At 46.5% G+C, this 22,337-nt stretch overlaps 2 protein-coding genes across 8 annotated transcripts in view; one reads left to right on the top strand and one right to left on the bottom strand.

The window, feature by feature from the left end:
* The window catches only part of il27ra (interleukin 27 receptor subunit alpha), a 46,128-nt gene extending 44,513 nt beyond the window's left edge, over positions 1 to 1,615 (top strand). For all 5 annotated transcript variants that reach the window (XM_031899461.1, XM_031899462.1, XM_031899463.1 and 2 more), the window contains exon 16: positions 1,215 to 1,615. In XM_031899461.1, the coding sequence (XP_031755321.1) occupies positions 1,215 to 1,355 (141 nt within the window). In that variant the 3' untranslated portion in view covers positions 1,356 to 1,615. The remainder of the gene's footprint in view (positions 1 to 1,214) is intronic.
* Positions 1,616 to 6,989: 5,374 nt separating this feature from the next.
* palm3 (paralemmin 3) overlaps positions 6,990 to 22,337 on the bottom strand; it is a 32,358-nt gene continuing 17,010 nt past the window's right edge. For all 3 annotated transcript variants that reach the window (XM_018092560.2, XM_031899458.1, XM_002940616.5), the window contains 5 exons: positions 14,019 to 14,070; positions 13,137 to 13,217; positions 12,141 to 12,262; positions 10,474 to 10,540; positions 6,990 to 8,889 (listed from right to left, as the gene is read on the bottom strand). In XM_018092560.2, the coding sequence (XP_017948049.1) occupies positions 7,252 to 8,889; positions 10,474 to 10,540; positions 12,141 to 12,262; positions 13,137 to 13,217; positions 14,019 to 14,070 (1,960 nt within the window). In that variant the 3' untranslated portion in view covers positions 6,990 to 7,251. The remainder of the gene's footprint in view (positions 8,890 to 10,473; positions 10,541 to 12,140; positions 12,263 to 13,136; positions 13,218 to 14,018; positions 14,071 to 22,337) is intronic.

Raw genomic sequence — 22,337 nt, 5'->3', positions numbered from 1 at the left:
CTTTCAAATGGGGGGTCAGTGACCCCGGCAGCAAACAACTATTTTTTTTTCCAGTTTTATTATTTTTTTTTCTATTCAGGCCCTCTCCTATTCATATATCAGTCTTTCATTCAAACCACTCCCTGGTCGCTAAGGTCATTTGAATCCTAGCAACCAGATAGCTGTTCTAACTCCAAACTGGAGAGCTGCTGAACAATTACTGAAATCATTTTTTTCATTATTTGTAGTTTTTTAATGAAGACCAATTGCAAATTGTCTTGGAATAATACTCTACATCATACCAAAAGGTTGACAACCCCATTAATTACCCTAGAATGAAGCCAAACTGGATCAGAACCACGTCACGGTGTTCATTACCGATTGTAATTACGGCGCTGCCGGGCCGCCCTGTGCCGAATTAGAGACCAATTGCTCAGTTCCCATGTAAAGCCGCTCTAAATATAGATGTATTGTGCTGCACCGCAACAGTCCCAATTAAAGAGTGATTATGGCAGCCTTATCTCTCATTTCCCCTATACTTACACTAAATGGTACCATACAGCCCGGTGTCCCTTAATGAGGTTAATTGAGCGACTGGCAGCGTGCCCTGTACCAGAAGGGCAAATGTACGGGCTCATTGCCACGTGTTAAATAAATCCCTGTAATTAAACGCCCAGACTGTGGCTACAATACGGTTTTGTAAGATCAGCTGATGCGGCAGCCATGTCGGATTCCTGTTGTGCCCACTCCAGCACATTCCTACACCCCCATTGCTGATTCATCCCATTCATTGTCCCAGCTTGTCAGGCTGAGCACGAGGCAAAGCAGGTACAGTGCACTACAGTAAGGATCTGGGGGGGGGGGGGGGGGGGGCAAATGTGCCTTCCAGGAAATGGGCAATATTTCCATAAAATGAAACATTAACAGTTGGGGGTGTGGCTTACTTTGCTCCTCCCACACAGATTGCTTTGCGGCAAAGTCTGTAGGCACAACGCTGCACCTTCTCCCCCCATACCAAGTTGCACAGTGCAGCCCTGTACCTAGCATTTGGCATAAACATGGTAAATACAAGGATTCCCTACCACCTTGCAACCACCGGCACGTGAGGCTTATGTGTTCTGAATGACATTCATACTAACCCCCCCCCCGGCAGTAACCAGATAGGTGACCAGTACCTGATTGCTGTAATTCTATTGCCCAGTAAGTGACGTGTATATCTGACTGCTTTCCAACAGGAGAACCCCAACACACCCATCGCCATCGTGGAGGAGATTGAGCCCCCAACGTGTCCTCCAAGACCTCAGCAGGGGACCTTTACATCTGGATATGAAAAACATTTTCTCCCCACCCAAGAAGAGGTGATGGGTCTCTGGTGACCAGGGGGGCAGTTTTTTCCTACTCAAAGACTTGCTGAGAGGCCCTAGTGGAGAAGCTCTCAATGGAGATCTGGCCAAGGGGCAGGAGAGTGGACTGGGCTTAGTGGACTGAACTGCTGAGGACCTTGATCCCAACAAAGCTATTAGGAGTTCTCTAAGCAGGCGCAGATCCCACCACAAGGAAGCAGAGTTGGGTCCATCGTAACAAGGAAGCAGAGTTGGGTCCATCTGAACACGGAAGCAGAGTTGGGTCCATCTGAACACGGAAGCAGAGTTGGGTCCATCTGAACACGGAAGCAGAGTTGGGTCCATCTGAACAAGGGAGCAGAGTTGGGTCCATCTGAACAAGGGAGCAGAGTTGGGTCCATCTGAACAAGGAAGCAGAGTTGAGTCCATCTGAACAAGGAAGCAGAGTTGGGTCCATCTGAACAAGGGAGCAGAGTTGGGTCCATCTGAACAAGGGAGCAGAGTTGGGTCCATCTGAACAAGGGAGCAGAGTTGGGTCCATCTGAACAAGGAAGCAGAGTTGGGTCCATCGTAACAAGGAAGCAGAGTTGGGTCCATCTGAACACGGAAGCAGAGTTGGGTCCATCTGAACACGGAAGCAGAGTTGGGTCCATCTGAACAAGGAAGCAGAGTTGGGTCCATCGTAACAAGGAAGCAGAGTTGGGTCCATCTGAACACGGAAGCAGAGTTGGGTCCATCTGAACACGGAAGCAGAGTTGGGTCCATCTGAACACGGAAGCAGAGTTGGGTCCATCTGAACACGGAAGCAGAGTTGGGTCCATCGTAACAAGGAAGCAGAGTTGGGTCCATCGTAACAAGGAAGCAGAGTTGGGTCCATCGTAACAAGGAAGCAGAGTTGGGTCCATCTGAACAAAGAAGCAGAGTTGGGTCCATCTGAACACGGAAGCAGAGTTGGGTCCATCTGAACACGGAAGCAGAGTTGGGTCCATCGTAACAAGGAAGCAGAGTTGGGTCCATCGTAACAAGGAAGCAGAGTTGGGTCCATCGTAACAAGGAAGCAGAGTTGGGTCCATCGTAACAAGGAAGCAGAGTTGGGTCCATCTGAACAAGGAAGCAGAGTTGGGTCCATCTGAACAAGGAAGCAGAGTTGGGTCCATCTGAACACAGAAGCAGAGGTGGGTCCATCTGAACAAGGAAGCAAAGTTGGGTCCATCTGAACACGGAAGCAGAGTTGGGCCCATCTGAACAAGGAAGCAGAGTTGGGTCCATCTGAACAAGGGAGCAGAGTTGGGTCCATCTGAACAAGGGAGCAGAGTTGGGTCCATCTGAACACGGAAGCAGAGTTGGGTCCATCTGAACAAGGGAGCAGAGTTGGGTCCATCTGAACAAGGGAGCAGAGTTGGGTCCATCTGAACAAGGGAGCAGAGTTGGGTCCATCTGAACAAGGAAGCAGAGTTGGGTCCATCTGAACAAGGGAGCAGAGTTGGGTCCATCTGAACAAGGGAGCAGAGTTGGGTCCATCTGAACACGGAAGCAGAGTTGGGTCCATCTGAACAAGGGAGCAGAGTTGGGTCCATCTGAACAAGGAAGCAGAGTTGGGTCCATCTGAACAAGGGAGCAGAGTTGGGCCCATCTGAACAAGGAAGCAGAGTTGGGTCCATCTGAACAAGGAAGCAGAGTTGGGGCCATCTGAACAAGGAAGCAGAGTTGAGTCCATCTGAACAAGGAAGCAGAGTTGGGTCCATCTGAACAAGGGAGCAGAGTTGGGTCCATCTGAACAAGGGAGCAGAGTTGGGTCCATCTGAACAAGGAAGCAGAGTTGGGTCCATCGTAACAAGGAAGCAGAGTTGGGTCCATCGTAACAATGAAGCAGAGTTGGGTCCATCTTAACAAGGAAGCAGAGTTGGGTCCATCTTAACAAGGAAGCAGAGTTGGGTCCATCGTAACAAGGAAGCAGAGTTGGGTCCATCTGAACAAGGAAGCAGAGTTGGGTCCATCTGAACAAGGAAGCAGAGTTGGGTCCATCTGAACAAGGAAGCAGAGTTGGGTCCATCTGAACAAGGAAGCAGAGTTGGGTCCATCTGAACAAGGAAGCAGAGTTGGGTCCATCTTAACAAGGAAGCAGAGTTGGGTCCATCTGAACAAAGAAATTCTTCTTTGTTCAGATGGACCCAACTCTGCTTCCTAGTTACGATGGACCCAACTCTGCTTCCGTGTTCAGATGGACCCAACTCTGCTTAGATGGACTTTTTGGACTTAGATGGACTTTTTGGCCAAGTTTTGAAGAGTCACTAGGCTGGGACTTTTGACCAGGATGGCCCTGCAAGAGGTTTGTATGGCCCTAGTATGGCTCCAGTGCATGACAATCATATTAGTGCTTAGTACTTCTCTCCCACGGTGATGAGCCAGGCGTGGCCCAGAGACACGGGAATACTCAGGTCAGAGGGTAGCCAATTGGAATGACTTTATAGGAGAATAAGCCATTACACGCTGCACTCTGTATATTCTCTATGTGATTTTTGTACAAAGTTGTAATAAAACCCATTTTGTAAGTTTCTGTCTCTGTATTCCATTAACATAATCATATTAATCATTAGTTACTCAGGGGTTGGGCATAAAAACACTCCCATGGCAACCCCAGAGCAGTGCCAGCCAACCAGAATGGGGAATGGGGGGGGGCATAATTAGTAGGGTGGTCCCTGTTATATCAGAAGGGGTCTCCCATCCCCAGCAATTTCCCTCCTTGTCAGGCAGATTTCTCCCATTGTGAATGTGAAGAGGGGTGGGGCAAATGTAGCGGCACCCAGAGGGAGGGGTAAGTTGTATTTGCAGTGGGGAAAAAGCAACAACATTTTGGGTGGTGCAGAAGCAGCACCTGCAAGGGTTAATATCCACTACAAGCTCAGTATAGAAGCCTATAGTTTGCCTTTAACAACTGTGTGTATGGTTACCCAGTACCTGGAGAGGCTCTATTGGCCCTATAATAACTGGTGAGGCCCTATTTGCCCTATAAGAATACTTGGTGAGGCCCTATTTGCCCTATAAGAATACTTGGTGAGGCCCTATTTGCCCTATAAGAATACTTGGTGAGGCTCTATTTGCCCTATAAGAATACCCGGTGAGGCTCTATTTGCCCTATAAGAATACTTGGTGAGGCTCTATTTGCCCTATAAGAATACCTGGTGAGGCTCTATTTGCCCTATAAGAATACCTGGTGAGGCTCTATTTGCCCTATAAGAATAACTGGTGAGGCTCTATTTGCCCTATAAGAATACCTGGTGAGGCTCTATTTGCCCTATAAGAATAACTGGTGAGGCTCTGTTTGCCCTATAAGAATACCTGGTGAGGCTCTATTTGCCCTATAAGAATAACTGGTGAGGCTCTATTTGCCCTATAAGAATAACTGGTGAGGCTCTATTTGCCCTATAAGAATAACTGGTGAGGCTCTATGTGCCCTATAAGAATAACTGGTGAGGCTCTATTTGCCCTATAAGAATAACTGGTGAGGCTCTATTTGCCCTATAAGAATAACTGGTGAGGCTCTTTTTGCCCTATATGAATAACTGGTGAGGCTCTATTTGCCCTATAAGAATACTTGGTGAGGCTCTATTTGCCCTATAAGAATACCTGGTGAGGCTCTATTTGCCCTATAAGAATACTTGGTGAGGCTCTATTTGCCCTATAAGAATACTTGGTGAGGCTCTATTTGCCCTATAAGAATACCTGGTGAGGCTCTATTTGCCCTATAAGAATAACTGGTGAGGCTCTATTTGCCCTATAAGAATACCTGGTGAGGCTCTATTTGCCCTATAAGAATACCTGGTGAGGCTCTATTTGCCCTATAAGAATACCTGGTGAGGCTTTTTTTGCCCTATAAGAATAACTGGTGAGGCTCTATTTGCCCTATAAGAATACTTGGTAAGGCTCTATTTGCCCTATAATAACTGGTGAGGCTCTATTTGCCCTATAAGAATACCTGGTGAGGCCCTATTTGCCTTATAAGAATACCTGGTGAGGCTCTAGTTGCCCTATAAGAATACCTGGTGAGGCTCTATTTGCCCTAGAAGAATAACTGGTGAGGCCCTATTTGCCCTATAAGAATACTTGGTGAGGCTCTATTTGCCCTATAAGAATACCTGGTGAGGCTCTATTTGCCCTATAAGAATACCTGGTGAGGCTCTATTTGCCCTATAAGAATAACTGGTGAGGCTCTATTTGCCCTATAAGAATAACTGGTGAGGCTCTATTTGCCCTATAAGAATACCTGGTGAGGCTTTTTTTGCCCTATAAGAATAACTGGTGAGGCTCTATTTGCCCTATAAGAATACTTGGTAAGGCTCTATTTGCCCTATAAGAATACCTGGTGATGCTCTATTTGCCCTATAAGAATAACTGGTGAGGCCCTATTTGCCCTATAAGAATACTTGGTGAGGCTCTATTTGCCCTATAAGAATAACTGGTGAGGCCCTATTTGCCCTATAAGAATACCTGGTGAGGCTCTATTTGCCCTATAAGAATAACTGGTGAGGCTCTATTTGCCCTATAAGAATACCTGGTGAGGCTCTATTTGCCCTATAAGAATAACTGGTGAGGCCCTATTTGCCCTATAAGAATACTTGGTGAGGCTCTATTTGCCCTATAAGAATAACTGGTGAGGCCCTATTTGCCCTATAAGAATACCTGGTGAGGCTCTATTTGCCCTATAAGAATACCTGGTGAGGCTCTATTTGCCCTATAAGAATAACTGGTGAGGCTCTATTTGCCCTATAAGAATAACTGGTGAGGCTCTTTTTGCCCTATATGAATAACTGGTGAGGCTCTATTTGCCCTATAAGAATACTTGGTGAGGCTCTATTTGCCCTATAAGAATACCTGGTGAGGCTCTATTTGCCCTATAAGAATACTTGGTGATGCTCTTTTTGCCCTATAATAACTGGTGAGGCCCTATAAGAATACCTGGTGAGGCTCTATTTGCCCTATAAGAATACCTGGTGAGGCTCTATTTGCCCTATAAGAATACCTGATGAGGCTCTATTTGCCCTATAAGAATAACTGGTGAGGCTTTTTTTGCCCTATAAGAATAACTGGTGAGGCTCTATTTGCCCTATAAGAATACCTGGTGAGGCTCTATTTGCCCTATAATAACTGGTGAGGCCCTATAAGAATACCTGTTGAGGCTCTATTTGCCCTATAAGAATACCTGGTGAGCCTCTATTTGCCCTATAAGAATAACTGGTGAGGCTTTTTTTGCCCTATAAGAATAACTGGTGAGGCTCTATTTGCCCTATAACAATACTTGGTGAGGCTCTATTTGCCCTATAACAATACTTGGTGAGGCTCTATTTGCCCTATAAGAATAACTGGTGAGGCTCTATTTGCCCTATAAGCATACTTGGTGAGGCTCTATTTGCCCTATAAGAATACTTGGTAAGGCTCTATTTGCCCTATAAGAATACTTGGTAAGGCTCTATTTGCCCTATAAGAATAGCTGGTGAGGCTCTATTTGCCCTATAAGAATACCTGGTGAGGTCCTATTTGCCCTATAAGAATACCTGGTGAGGCTCTATTTGCCCTATAAGAATGCTTGGTGAGACTCTTCTTCATGCCATTAATGTAAGCGTAAGCCTTAAGGCCAAGGCCCCTTTGAATTAATAATGAAAAACACTATTTAACATAAAATATAGTAACTTTTTATTCTCTTACACTGTGGAACATACAGTTATTGCCTGTGTTACTATTGCCTCATTATAACCCCTGTGAATGTTGTTCTGGGACTGTCACTAGCTGTGCCCCCCCCATTATGGAATAGTCCTTACAACGACACCACCTGTACATAAAAACCAGACAAGCTGCCAGATTGAGTCAGGAACTCATTGTCGCCCTCTAATGGCTTCGATATCTATCTTTTGCATAATACTGAAGAGGAAGCTCACATGACCACGCAACAGTGGCATGACTTCTTCTTCACGCGCCGGTCTTCCTCTGGTGGCGTTGCAGTGTTGCCTCCTTGTGCCTGTTGGCTATCAGTCCCTTGTGACTTCTGAAGAAGGGGTTGGGATTCAGGGGAAGAGTTGCCTTCTGCACTGCTGGACTGTGGAAGGGTGCTGGGTGCTGGCTCAGAGGAGGAGGACTTCTGCATAACCTCTGGATCCGATTGATCCTTCTTCAGGTCGGGAATGAACACAGACTGGCACATAGTCTCTTGGATCTGTTCTGTTAATGGCAGTGATGGACTCTCTTCCAAACTCTTAGACATCAGCAGTGACTGCTTAATCATATCGGTGTTCAGCAGGTCTGATAACTCATCCAGGGCTACAGACTTAGAAGTCTCTTCAGTACTCTCCTGGTTCTGTTCCATAGACAGTAGGGTAGAGACGGATATTAGGCCTGTTAAAGATGACGCCTCGCTTTCAAATTCATGGGATAGATCTGGTTTCTGAGTGTGTTCTAGATCTTTCTCTGGCAGTGCTGAGCCTTGGTCTTGGTTCTGTGCATTTGACAATGACATGTAGCCGTGATTTTGGTCTTCTGATGTAATTACGGGCTTTTGATTTTCACTTGGACCATCATGGACCTCATGGACTGTTGATACAGATTCGCTGTGCTGGTCGAGTTTTTCGTCTTGGGCCAATGATACCGATTCTTCTTCTGTTGGCTCACTTGATGAAGAAAAGAGTTCTTGGCCTTGTGTTTGGTCAGTGGTAACATGTTCTTGACTGTGATCTTGCTTTGTGTGTACCAATTCAGAAACGTGGTCTGTGGTTTGTGTTTTACTCTCTAATGCTTTCTGTTGTGGAATGTCAGTTGGCAGTTTTGCTTCAGTCTGGTTCTGGCTGTGATCAGATGTACTCTGGTTTTGGATCTGTACTGAAACATTCTCTAAGGGGTTAATTTCAAGGGTTTTTTCTGTTACCAGGTATTTATCCAGATGTCCCAGATTTGGGTTTTCATTCTGCTGATCCTGAATTATATGTTCTAGGATTCCATGATGTTCATCTTGATTCTTCTCAGTCTTTTCTTGGTCCTGATGTTCCTGGGTATTTTCAAGATGTTGTACAGTATGGTGCTGGATTGTTCCAGGTTCTAGGTTTTGCTTTTCATGTTCCATAGTCACTTCAGTTACCAAGTATCTATCCAGATGTTGCAGATTTGGGTTTTCAAGCTGCTGACCTTGGGTTAGATATTCTAGGATACCATCTTGTCCATCCTGATTCTTCTTAGTATGTTCTTGGTCAAGATGTGCCTGGTTCTTTTCAAGATGTTGCACAGTTTGGTTTTGGACTGGATGTTCCGGGCTTAGCTTTTCATGTTCCTGGTTTAGATCTGCTGATTCAACCTTCTGGTGTTCTATGTCCTGGTGTTCCACATTCAGCTCTAGGTTTGCTTTGTTTTCAGCTGGTATGGCCTGACCTGTTCCTGAGTCTTGACCCAACGTGTGATCTTCCTTTGTTGCCTGTTCTTCATGGATAATCCCATGAGAGTCTTTTGCTTGACCTGTGGACACTTCTTTAGCACCTCCTGTTTGACCTCCTTCCTTCTGGATTTTTTCACCATTCACGAATGGCGCCTGGAACAAAAAGTATATTATTGTGAATTTATTGTGATAAGAAACAACCTCCCACACCTATATTTATACATATATTTTTTAATTCCACTGAGCATGCTCATCTTGTGCTGTAAGAGGAAAAGGTTCTAGGAGCACCCGCAGCATTGAACATGATAAGAACAGCTTATTTCCAATTTTATGCAGACCTTAACGGGTATATAATATAAAAAGGAAGGCTACAGAATTAAACAAGAGGATTAGAGAGGGCCCTGATCACAAGAGCTTACAGTCTAAAGGAATGTGGAACTCATGGCATGTTGAGCATTTGAAAAAGTCCAACTGTTTGTCTGTTCAAACGGTACTGGCATTTTCTGTTGGCCCTACAGTGGCAATCCCATGACTCCCTGACCCCCTGGCCAACATCTGACTCAGCATGTTCCGGACCGCACAGACCCATTGCATTGGAATTTTGGGACTGCTGAAGGGGGGGGGGTGATTAGATGGCTCTATGGTGGCAATCCCATGACTCCCTATGGGCAGCATTCTGACCCCCTGGCCAACATCTGACTCAGCATGTTCCAGACCGCACAGACCCATTGCACTGGAACTGCTGAAGGAGGGGGTGATTAGATGGCTCTATGGTGGCAATCCCATGACTCCCTATGGGCAGCATTCTGACCCCCTGGCCAACATCTGACTCAGCATGTTCTAGACCTCACAGACCCATTGCACTGGAACTCTGGGACTGCTGAAGGAGAGGGTGATTAGATGAACTCATCTGTGATGTGAAGCCTGTGGGTTCCACCTCAGTGACAGAGGAACATTCTGTACAAGTTGTAACTCCTTTGTGATCCTCCATCCATTACACGGGAGCACGTGGGTAGCCCCTGCCACAGGAATGCCTTTGTGTTCCGCCACACGTGCTCAGGGGCCATGATTCACTGACTATTCTACTCCCTCGTTGCCTGGCTCTGTCCCTGATCACTAAATCATTCAAGGGCAATATAAACCATATACAGAATTCTGTGCACAGACTCACCTTGTCCGGCAGCCCTAGGCCAGTTCAAGCTCACTTGGGGGCCCAACATATGGCCCCCAACTCTTAACAAGTTTGTAAACATATGAAAACATTGCTATATTAGTCTTTTGATTGTACTTAATCAATATATCTAGGAGTATATAGGAGAGAAAGTAGGCATTCTCCCCAAATCTGTCCCTAACTGGCCTTGAAGTTGGAACGTCCAACCAAATTCTCCCTGCTGCCCTAGGCACATATCTAACCTTTTTAGCCCCTCAACCCTCAAACCTTATTGAAAATGATTGGCTTTGGATACATTGACAAGATTAGGACTCCCCTGGGCCTCTCAGAAAAGGTAAGTATTACAACATGCACATTCCAGCAAAGCCAACAGGCTGAGGGGCGGTGCTGTTCAACGCCTAACAGTTATGTTATCCAAATACAAAATGGCGCCACCAGAATTCTGCCGCAGGTTTTTCATTTACAAGGTTTTCCTTCTCTGAAAGCTAGTTATATAGTAACTGATTCTGACAAAAAAACAACCCCCCACCCCATGCAAGATGAACCTTTTGCACTTGACTTGTTACCTGAATTGTTTTTGCCTCAGGCGGCACTGCCATTGGGTTCTCTAAGCGCAGCAGCTGCATCTGGAGGCTGAGGAGGGAAGAGAAATGCGTCAGGGAGGAATCTATTAAATGGGATTATGTAATAAACCAATAAGATGTTTGTTTTTAAACAGGTGGCAGTAAATGCTACCTGCTGATTGGTTGCTGTGGGTTACTGCTCCTGGGGGAAAGAGCAGAACCTGCACATATACACATGTGAAGCAGAAAAACCCAAATCCTCAACCAGGACCGGACTGGCAATCTGTGGGTTCAGGCAAATGCCAGAGGGGCTGCTGTAAGGTGCCATAGACACTCACTATTTATTGGGCCTATGGGGGGCTGTTTGGGCCTCTGTGTACTGAAAATCAGGGCCGGACTGGCAATCTGTGGGTTCAGGCAAATGCCAGAGGGGCTGCTGTAAGGTGTCATAGACACTCACTATTTATTGGGCCTATGGGGGGCTGTTTGGGCCTCTGTGTACTGAAAATCAGGCCAGACTGGCAATCTGTGGGTTCAGGCAAATGCCAGAGGGGCTGCTGTAAGGTGCCATAGACACTCACTATTTATTGGGCTGCTGGGGGGGGCTGTTTGGGCCTCTGTGTACTGAAAATCAGGCCCAGACTGGCAATCTGTGGGTTCAGGCAAATGCCAGAGAGGCTGCTGTAAGGTGCCATAGACACTCACTATTTATTGGGCCTATGGGGGGCTGTTTGGGCCTCTGGGTACTGAAAATCAGGCCAGACTGGCAATCTGTGGGTTCAGGCAAATGCCAGAGGGGCTGCTGTAAGGTGCCATAGACACTCACTATTTATTGGGCTGCTGGGGGGGGGGCTGTTTGGGCCTCTGTGTACTGAAAATCAGGCCCAGACTGGCAATCTGTGGGTTCAGGCAAATGCCAGAGAGGCTGCTGTAAGGTGCCATAGACACTCACTATTTATTGGGCCTATGGGGGGCTGTTTGGGCCTCTGTGTACTGAAAATCAGGCCCAGACTGGCAATCTGTGGGTTCAGGCAAATGCCAGAGGGGCTGCTGTAAGGTGCCATAGTCACTCACTATTTATTGGGCCTATGGGGGGCTGTTTGGGCCTCTGTGTACTGAAAATCAGGCCCAGACTGGCAATCTGTGGGTTCAGGCAAATGCCAGAGGGGCTGCTGTAAGGTGCCATAGACACTCACTATTTATTGGGCTGCTGGGGGGGGCTGTTTGGGCCTCTGTGTACTGAAAATCAGGCCCAGACTGGCAATCTGTGGGTTCAGGCAAATGCCAGAGAGGCTGCTGTAAGGTGCCATAGACACTCACTATTTATTGGGCCTATGGGGGGCTGTTTGGGCCTCTATGTACTGAAAATCAGGCCCAGACTGGCAATCTGTGGGTTCAGGCAAATGCCAGAGGGGCTGCTGTAAGGTGCCATAGACACTCACTATTTATTGGGCCTATGGGGGGCTGTTTGGGCCTCTGTGTACTGAAAATCAGGCCCGGACTGGCAATCTGTGGGTTCAGGCAAATGCCAGAGGGGCTGCTGTAAGGTGCCATAGACACTCACTATTGGGCTGCAGGGGGGCTGTTTGGGCCTCTGTGTATTTGAAATGCCAGGGCCTATATTGACTCCCAGCCCAGGCCTGTCCCCACACACAGACCCCAGGGCTCACCTCTCTAGTTCCTTCTCCAGCTGCTGTATTTTACTCTCTGTCTGGAAGAGCGGATTGTCCATTTCAGCCCCAGGAGAGGGAACCACTCCATCCATCAGCCATCGCTCTCGCAGGGATTTCCTCTGGGAATAGGGGGAGAAGCCAAATTATTATTGTGGCTATTCTTCTCTTTCTGCATCATTTGAGATCCTGGCAGGGGAGGAGGGACTAAAACATTGATGTTACAAATTGTAACAACTTCTCCACAGCTTACAGACAGCCTGCAAGAACTACATAACCCACAATGCATTGCACTCTAATGTTCCTTTCCTTATTGACATCACGTGTGCAGGGAATTGTGGGATTGGGAGGATGCAGGCTGAAGGCAGGGTGAGGACAGGCGACTACAGATACATTCTATTTGAGTCACAAAGCCAGACCAGCACCGGGCGGGGCTTAGGGAACTGTTCCAAACCATATTATTACATCAAACATTATAAAAAGCTGCATATTTTGAATAGATGTATATTGCAAAGTTGCTTGAAATGATGTTTATTTTAAAAAAAACTAAAAGTATGCCTATAAATAAGTGCGCCAACAGGCACGAAATGCGTTAGGCTTATCCCTTGTCCTAATAAGCGAGCTTTTAACTGTATCTTTACTCATTTTGACTTTTTACTTCAGGGGAACTGACACTTACAATTTTTCCCTAATTGTTTCTCACATTACTCACTCACACACTGGGGGGAATTGTGGGTTTCCTGTGTTGCTGTTAGTAGCCTGTCATGTATAACAATTGAACATTTATTACATTTATATCCTGGTCACCGCTCATATTTATCCCCCTGATTCGTTTTTGGGTTTCCCTGCGTCAGTAGGTGGAAGTGCAAAGAGTTGTTGATGTTGTGATGCAAGCGCTGCGCTCTTGTGAATGTCAATGAGCCCCAGGGTATTTGCTTTTTTCCCCAGGTGTATATATTGGCTGAGAGGTGAGTGTATGCAATGCCGCATTCTTACCTTTAGTTGCTGCAGGCTGATTCTCTTCTGCTCCAGCTCCCTCTGAGTTCTCTCCACCTCTGATAGGATATTGCGCCTTTCCTAATCAAGGAACAGCGAATAAGACTCTTAAGGGCAAGATTACTTTCTCCCAATGGTCCCCTCTCCCTGTATTGTATCTGTGTCCCTCTGTATATTAGAGTGTAAGCTCTGCAGGGCAGGATTCCCTTCTCCCAATGGTTCCCTCTCCCTGTATTGTATCTGTGCCCCTCTGTATATTAGAGTGTAAGCTCTGCAGGGCAGGATTCCCTTCTCCCAATGGTTCCCTCTCCCTGTATTGTATCTGTGCCCCTCTGTATATTAGAGTGTAAGCTCTGCAGGACAGGATTCCCTTCTCCCAATGGTTCCCTCTCCCTGTATTGTATCTGTGTCCCTCTGTAAATTAGAGTGTAAGCTCTGCAGGGCAGGATTCCCTTCTCCCAATGGTTCCCTCTCCCTGTATTGTATCTGTGTCCCTCTGTATATTAGAGTGTAAGCTCTGCAGGGCAGGATTCCCTTCTCCCAATGGTTCCCTCTCCCTGTATTGTATCTGTGTCCCTCTGTATATTAGAGTGTAAGCTCTGCAGGGCAGGATTCCCTTCTCCCAATGGTTCCCTCTCCCTGTATTGTATCTGTGTCCCTCTGTATATTAGAGTGTAAGCTCTGCAGGGCAGGATTCCCTTCTCCCAATGGTTCCCTCTCCCTGTATTGTATCTGTGTCCCTCTGTATATTAGAGTGTAAGCTCTGCAGGGCAGGATTCCCTTCTCCCAATGGTTCCCTCTCCCTGTATTGTATCTGTGTCCCTCTGTATATTAGCTGTGCCTCCCCCTATACTGTATGTGCCTCAGAGCAATCAAACATACTGTGATTTCATGAAGGCGCCGGCTGAACGTCTGACTCTCCCCCATGCTGACACTGTAAAGAGAAAGAAATAGGATTTAGGAGACAGATCTGCACTGTGTTGCACTATAAACCACAAGGGGGACCTGAAGGTTTTCTGTGACCCATCTGCCCTGGTTTAAATAGGAGAGGCCCATTGATTTTTAGATTGTAAATTCTTCTGGACAAGGCCCTCTATTTCCTGTGTACATAAATGATTGCATGTATGTACCCTACGCAATATATAGTTATAACTGTCCATAACTCCACTTTAAAGGGGAACTTAAGACTTTTATTCTGTTCTAAGCCCCCTCCCACTATACATTCATTGCACATTAACCATGGCTTTAACATCATCTGTAAATGTCATTGCTATTGAAAGCAGTATCTGTTTGTATTCTCTGCACTGCTAGTTCTGACTCTTGAAAAGGCAGACCTGGAAGAGAACTGTTTCAAGGGTTAAACCCAGGAAACAAAGTGTGGAGTTTCCCATTAAGCAATCTGTACAGTGAGAACAGACAGAACATTTTCTGCTCATAAAATCACTGAAATTCTTGTGTGCAGTTAGTCAGCTCTAAAGGCCGGGCAGGCAGGAAGGCCAGGCTGGAAATCACAGCTGCCAACCGGTTCCAGAGGCAGAATTCCTCTCTGGAAGGTCACTCAGACTCTCCCCACCACAGTGCTGTGTTATCTGCCTGTTGTTTGTGTAGCACAATAAGGGGTTAAAGCTGTGCTGCAGGTCAGGTGATCCTGCACGGCCCATACACCTGAGGAATGTGGGGCACACACTGCTCATTTGACCTTGGGGCACAAAGCCACATCCAGTCACATGTGCAGAACTCTTTCACACTGACCAATCAGGCGCTGCCCCAATATCCACAGTCCCCTACAGTCCTCAAACTGGGTGCCAGCTTATACATACCCACACTGGCCTGGCACACTCCCACTATATATATATATATAGAAAAAGGCTGAGGCACACACTTATAGGGATTACAACCTGGGTGCAAATCAGATAAACAATGTAAATATGTAAAAAATGCTGATGCACACCAGGAAAATGTAATAAAAAAAAGATACTTATTTTATTTAGATCGACGTTTCAGTCCTCACCCAAAATATATATATCATCAAACCATTATACAATTAGCTATACCTCCCAACATTTGAAAAATGAAAAGAGGGACAAAAAGATTTGGCGCGCGCAGCGCGGCAATTTTTTTGACCACGCCCCCTTTTGTGGTCACGCCCCAATTACCACACCCCATTTTAAAAAAAATACCCCTTTTATATAGATCAAATGGCGGGAGCAGACGAAAATGTGCTATACCCTCATACTGAACGACCTAAGTACCAGTTTTTCCCCCCATACACAGTAGCCCCCCATACACAGTAGCCCCCCCATACACAGTAGCCCGCCCCATACACAGTAGCCCCCCCATACACAGTAGCCCGCCCCATACACAGTAGCCCGCCCCATACACAGTAGCCCCCCCATACACAGTAGCCCCCCATACACAGTACCCCCATACACAGTACCATCCAATACACAGTAGCCCCCAATACACAGTAGTCTCCCATACACAGTACCCCCCATACACAGTGCCCCCATACACAGTGCCCCCATACACAGTGCCCCCTATACACAGTAGCCCCCTATACACAGTGTCCCCCAATACACAGTGCCCCCCAATACACAGTGCCCCCTATCACAGTAGCCCCCTATACACAGTGTCCCCCTATCACAGTAGCTCCCTATCACAGTAGCACCCTATATACAGTGTCCCCCTATCACAGTAGCCCCTTATCACAGTAGCCCCCTATCACAGTACCTCCCATAGGCGCTCCGCCTTCTTCTGCTGCTTCATTATGCCTCTCCTTGTGCAGCACGACAGGTCCTTTTATAACGTTGCGCCCGTGCGTAATGACATCACACCTACAGGCGCAACCTTATAAAAGGGACTGTCGCGCTGCACAAGGAGAGGCATAACGAAGCTGCAGACTAAGCGTGAACATCCGGCACAGCAAGCGCATCCCGCTGTGCCGGATAGTTCCATGAATGCGGGACATTCATGGAACTATCCGGGACAGCGGGACACGCCATAAAAAGCGGGACTGTCCCCCGAAAAGCGGGACAGTTGGGGGGTATGAATTAGCCAATACTATTGTGTATGTGCAAATTCAAACGGGCCAATGCCTGGCGCATTTGGGGCGGTACCTTTTGGTTAATACACCGTTTCATAGCATTTGTGCCGGAGGAAACCGCTTGCGTTTAGTATATACTGCTCCCCAGGGAAAGGCGGATACACCAATGGCTGCTCCAAATGGCCCTCACTGCCAGTGACATGACAAGGGAGAGCGCGGGGTGAGGTATTTGCTCAGTAAATAGACCATGGCATGCCTGACTGTCATCACTACCTGTCAGGGGCTCAGGGGAGTTTGCACAATGCGCTGCACAAAGATGTCAAAAGAGAGGAATCCTCCCAAAACAAACAGCGCAGGTGAATGCAGTTGAGTTGCAGGGACACAGGAATCTGGGCCGGTTTGCAATGAAAGCAAATGTCCAAATGTTGCGATTGTTAGAAAGAAAGAACTTTCTCTGGTTTCGGGAAGCCATTCGGTGATTTCCAGGTACATTTTGGCGCCAGGCCCGTGTGTCACGTGACATGGGCGGAGCCGCACCTACTACACATGATATATCTGATAAGATTGTTTCAGTGTATACATGAATAAAGGTGTAAAATGAATATTGTTGAATCACTTTGTCTGTATATGGGCCAGACAGGCTCTGTGTGTTCTGCTCATACCCTTTACAAAGAGATACCATACAACTATGGTAGCATAGGGATTCCCCTGTACTAAGCACAATTCAGCAGGAACAGCCCCCTAAGTTTGCTCATAGCCTGTACAGAGAGATACCATACAACTATGGTAGCATAGGGATTCCCCTGTACAAAGCACAATTCAGCAGGAACAGCCCCCTAAGTTTGCTCATAGCCTGTACAGAGAGATACCATACAACTATGGTAGCATAGGGATTCCCCTGTACTAAGCACAATTCAGCAGGAACAGCCCCCTAAGTTTGCTCATAGCCTGTACAGAGAGATACCATAAAACTATGGCAGCATAGGGATTCCCCTGTACTAAGCACAATTCAGTAGGAACAGCCCCCTAAGTTTGCTCATAGCCTGTACAGAGAGATACCATAAAACTATGGCAGCATAGGGATTCCCCTGTACTAAGCACAATTCAGTAGGAACAGCTCCTAAAGCTGGCAATGTCGCCAAGCGAGCGGATCTTCTCTGACTGGATTTTCTAACCTGGCCGATCGATATCTGGCCAATTTCAGGGCAGGCCCGTCAGTAGTGCCCCTACATGGGCCGATAAGCTGCCGAATCGGTCCAAGGGACCCATAACGGCAGCTTTAATCGGCCCGTGTATGGGGACCTTTAGTTTGCTCATTGGGCTAAAGGAAATCTGTAGTTGTACCATGACTGACAATTTGTAATGTGTACATAAGGACACTGACAGCAAATTGCATCGACACCCATAACAATGCTGCATGTCTGTAGAGTCCACCACCAGTACTGACTGTTCCCATGTCCTGCTTGTCCTCCCCATCCCACCCAGTTCTGCTTTGGGGAGGTAGGGTCTCCATCTTGAAGAATTATAAACGGGAATTTTTAGGGTAATAATGTCTATAATAATAGGAAGAGCCCGGTTTCTCAATCCTGACAATAGAGTGGCCATGGGGAATCCCTTGCTGTGACTGTAACCTTAACGATAATTATCTGCAGAGGCAAATGACTCCTCGTGCCGTATCAGCAGCAATCTGACACCTAACACCTTCAGTCTGCTTGGCATTTACTCATTCCTCTGATTTGGTTTCATTAGCTCCTGAGCACATTACATCCTACCCTCTAGTTTCACTGGCACTCTGTAGGGGGCACTGTGTATGGGGGGGCACTGTGTATGGGGGGGCTACTGTGTATGGGGGGCACTGTGTATGGGGGGGCTACTGTGTATGGGGGGCACTGTGTATGGGGGGGCACTGTGTATGGGGGGGCACTGTGTATGGGGGGCACTGTGTATGGGGGGCACTGTGTATGGGGGACACTGTGTATGGGGGACACTGTGCATGGGGGGCACTGTGCATGGGGGGTACTGTTGAAAGGGGGTACTGTGCATGGGGGGTACTGTGTATGGGGGGTACTGTGTATTGGAGGTACTGTCTATGGGGGCAATTGGGGGCACTGTGTATGGGGGGTACTGTCTATGGGGGCACTGTGTATGGGGGGTACTGTCTATGGGGCAATTCGAGGCACTTTATATGGGGGCACTGTGTATTGGGGGGCAATACTGGTACATAGTTATAACTCACTTATAACTGACTGCCTTCTCTCTATATTTGTATTTTATATGTAGGAGTTGCTATATTGTTTTCCTTAGGTTGTACAGTATGAGGCTATAGCACATTTGCGTCTGATCCCACCATTTCAACTATATAAAAGGAGTATTTTTGGGGAAAAAAAGGGGTGGGGTGGTAATTGGGGCGTGGCAATAAATGTGGGTGTGGTCAAAAAATTGCCACGCTGTGCGCACCAAATCTTTTTGTCCCTCTTTTCATTTTTCAAATGTTGGGAGGTATGCTATTTGAGTGTTTCACAGAGACTTGGTATTGTTTTTGGCGTTTTGTAGCCTTGACAAAACAAGGCCATTAAGGCCATTGTCCTTAAGTGCTGCTGGACATGGACCCTCCTACAAAACAGATAAAGCTCTGCTGTGTTTGGGATTAGCCGGCCTTTACATTGCAAAGTTGTATAAACAAGAAGTTAAAGACAAAACAAAGTAAGACAATGCTTAAGGTTCCCCATGCTTCCTTGCCAGGGACAGCGAGTGTAGCTGGACCATTTCATTTCAGGCGGGGGGGGGGGGGGGGGGGGGTACCTGGAAAGCACAGGGTCAGGTCGCTCCTTGAAAGACAGAGATAGGAGGCCAAAAGGTTAAAGGGAGTTCCTCAGTGCCTCTCCCTTGGGGCCTATAGATAAGCTAAATGGGTCAGGATAAGCATAGCCAGTGGCTGGGATCTTCCTTATCCATAGGGCCTGGGCACAGGTTCTAGGCCTAAAGCTGGCCAAACAAAAACAATTTGCTTTTTTTGGTTATCCAGCACTATCACATATTCCTAAAACAAATAGCAGCTTTCACCTGGCAGCCATTTTCCCTATGACACATCATCAGTGACATTTACATCTGCAAACAGCACACATGTGCTGTAAAGTTCATGTAATCAAGAATGCAGGCTTACATAGGCACATGTGTGCTATAAAGTTCATGCAATCAAGAATGCAGGCTTACAATGGCAGAATTTAACTTACTTAAAAAGTTCTGGTTGAGCACTATAATGATTAAGCTGAGCTCAGGAGAGGTAGTTAGGAGAAAAAAATAGGAGTAAACAGCTATAGAGTTTCTATGGGAACCAGAGATGCAATTTCTTCATTGGCTGCCTGTATTTTTAGCTGTAATATTGGTGTGTAGGCGCCATCTCAGTGCATTGTGCCTAAGTCTGAGCTTTCAGCCAGCGCTACACATTAGAACTGCTTTCAGCTAACCTATTGTTTCTCCTACTCCCATGTAACTGGAGGAGTCCCAAGCCGGACTTGGATTTCTTACTATTGAGTGCTATTCTGATACCTACTGGGAGCTGCTATCTTGCTCCCTTCCCATTGTTCTGCTGATCGGCTGCTGGGTGGGGGGGGGGGGGGGATATCACTCCAATTTGCAGCACAGCAGTAAAGTGTGACTGAACTTTATCAGATTTGTATGATTGATATTGGTGTGTATATGTCCAGCTTAAAAAACAAACAGCTGTCTACTCCATCTTGAACCCACATGTGGTTCACACCATAGAAGGCAATTAAACCAATTTTAGGTAGCTCAGTCACAAATGTTAACATGAAAAAACAAGCCTTTTAGGCGAGCTGTTACTTGTCCCCAGTGCTGTAAATTCTTTTATAGCTTTCCTAATGATGGTGTTGACAGACAGGTTGGTATTTTAGATCTGGGAGACAGCTTAATCATTCTCTGCTATTACAACTGAAATCCCTTGAAGTAAGATTAACAAAACAATAGCAACTGCTACTTGTAGGAATATCAATAGGAACACTAAAACTAAAGGTGGCCATACACCTTCAGATCCGCTTGTTTGTCGGCATCTTCTCCCGATGTCCCCCACCTACGGGTGGGCGATATCAGGAGAATCCAGGCTAATTCGGTCGTTTGGCCCTGGGGCCGAATTATAACGACGGGTATAGGCAAAGTCGGTTCGGGGGCCGCATCAATGAGCCGATGTGTTCCCTGATCTGACTACATTTTTTAACCTGCCTGATTGATATCTGCCCGATTTCAGGCCAGATATCGGTCAGGCAGGCCCGTCGTTGCTGCCCCTACATGGGCCGATAAGCTGCTAACTCGGGACGGATAAAAGGGACCGATATCGGCAGCTACAATCGGCCTGTGTATGGCCACCTTAACTCTGGCCATAGAGACAATGGCTGCCATCTAGGCCACTCTGAACTGAGTCAGCAGATTACTGGCTCTTGTATGTAGGTATAATGATGGACAGTCGAACCAATAACGTGTTAGGGATAGGCCAACTACCTGGCAGGTTTGAAAATCCTATTGGCAAGGTTGCATAAAAACCAGGTTTACCACCAACTAGAGCCTCCTGTAGGCTGACAATGCTCACAGGGTCTACCAAATAGCCAATGACAGCCCATATTTGGCACCCCCATGAAGCTTTTCCATGCTTGTGTTGTTCTCCAATTCTTTTTACATTTTAATGTGGCTCATAGGTAAAAAAAGGTTGGGGACCCCTGCTCTAGTGGATGCTGCAGTAATAATCTTAATTATCCACCTTCCCATTCAAAATGTTATAGTTTGTTAGTATGTTCCCTTAATCTAATTTACACTCGCGTCTTCTAATAGATCTCTTAAGGTGGCCACACACGTGGCGATTTCCGATCTTTCGTGCGACCTCCTGGGATATTGGTCGACTCGCCGACTTGCCATACACGAACCGAATATTGTACGAAACGAGGTTTTGTACGATATTATCGGTGCGTATATGGCCAGCTTTAGGCTGAGTCTCACACTAGAACAGAAGCATTTGATTTTAATTGGGGGAAATGTTAGACTAAGGTAGCATTAAGTCTGGTCTAACAAACCGAAAATATTTTCCACTGGTAACAATAGGAGTCGCCGGTGGAAATCCCTTTGCATCGCTTTGTTTTTCGAAGTAGTGCAAAGTTGCCTGCAGGAGGAAACTTTGCAGGACTTTGGATTACCGAGGCGAAGGGCTTTCCAACGGTGATTCCTATTGTTGCCGATGGAAAGCCTTTTCGGAGCAATTTGTCGCCCACAATAGCAGAGATCTAAACCGCTCTGTGGGTTCTTACCTGATTGAGAACATAATTTAACATTTCAAAAACGTAAAAAAAATATCCCAGATATGGGGAATAAATTTTAGGCATGAAAATGCATTTCACAACCAACTACCTTCACCCTCTGATCACCATCAGATTCTTGGCCACAAAACCCTTTACCCACATGCCTTGGTTTGAATGGACATTGGCTCCATTACATGGCAATGCCTACTGGAAAACACTACATTCTATTGGCACATATGTTCATTACCGAGTATCTCATCTGAGGCTCTGTCCCGTGCCTGACCTCCCAGGAGATATTGATTGCAGAATTTATATTGATCGCACCATCTGGCACTTGCTTACTCTTCACTTTAGGGCTAATGCACCAGAGCTCCTACATCTGCACATTATTATCAGTCTTCTATTACATTAAGGTAATTAACGTCCACCCCATGCCTTTTTCATGTATCCACCTTCCTTTCTCATCACGTGTTCTTACCATTTCCCCCATAGTATGACAGAGTAGCAGCCTCCCTAAGGCTTGGATCTTGGCTAGTTACTATTTTCAGTCTGAATATTGTGTTCTGGTAAACTGATAACCTCCTGTGCGTCCCGGCATCACTTCTGTTCATGCTCTTTCTTCCCCACCCACTTCTCCTTTTGTCTACGATCTTGTTGTCTCCACGTCTTGAGTGCCAAATTCTCACAAACTTCTGAAACCTAAACCTAAACATAATGACCACAAAGATCATGATATTTCCGCATACTCATTTGGTTACATGTGTGAGTTAACTTGTGAATTCCCGAGCGCTGCTGTTCATATCAAATTGACAGATAGGACCTGTTTTCTCCAAAAATCGATGGCTTTAGCCTAGT

This window comes from Xenopus tropicalis, chromosome 3 (assembly GCF_000004195.4).
Source record: "Xenopus tropicalis strain Nigerian chromosome 3, UCB_Xtro_10.0, whole genome shotgun sequence".
Lineage (NCBI taxonomy): Eukaryota > Metazoa > Chordata > Amphibia > Anura > Pipidae > Xenopus > Xenopus tropicalis.
Note: the sequence above shows the minus strand (reverse complement) of the source record. Positions and strands in the feature narration are given on the sequence as shown.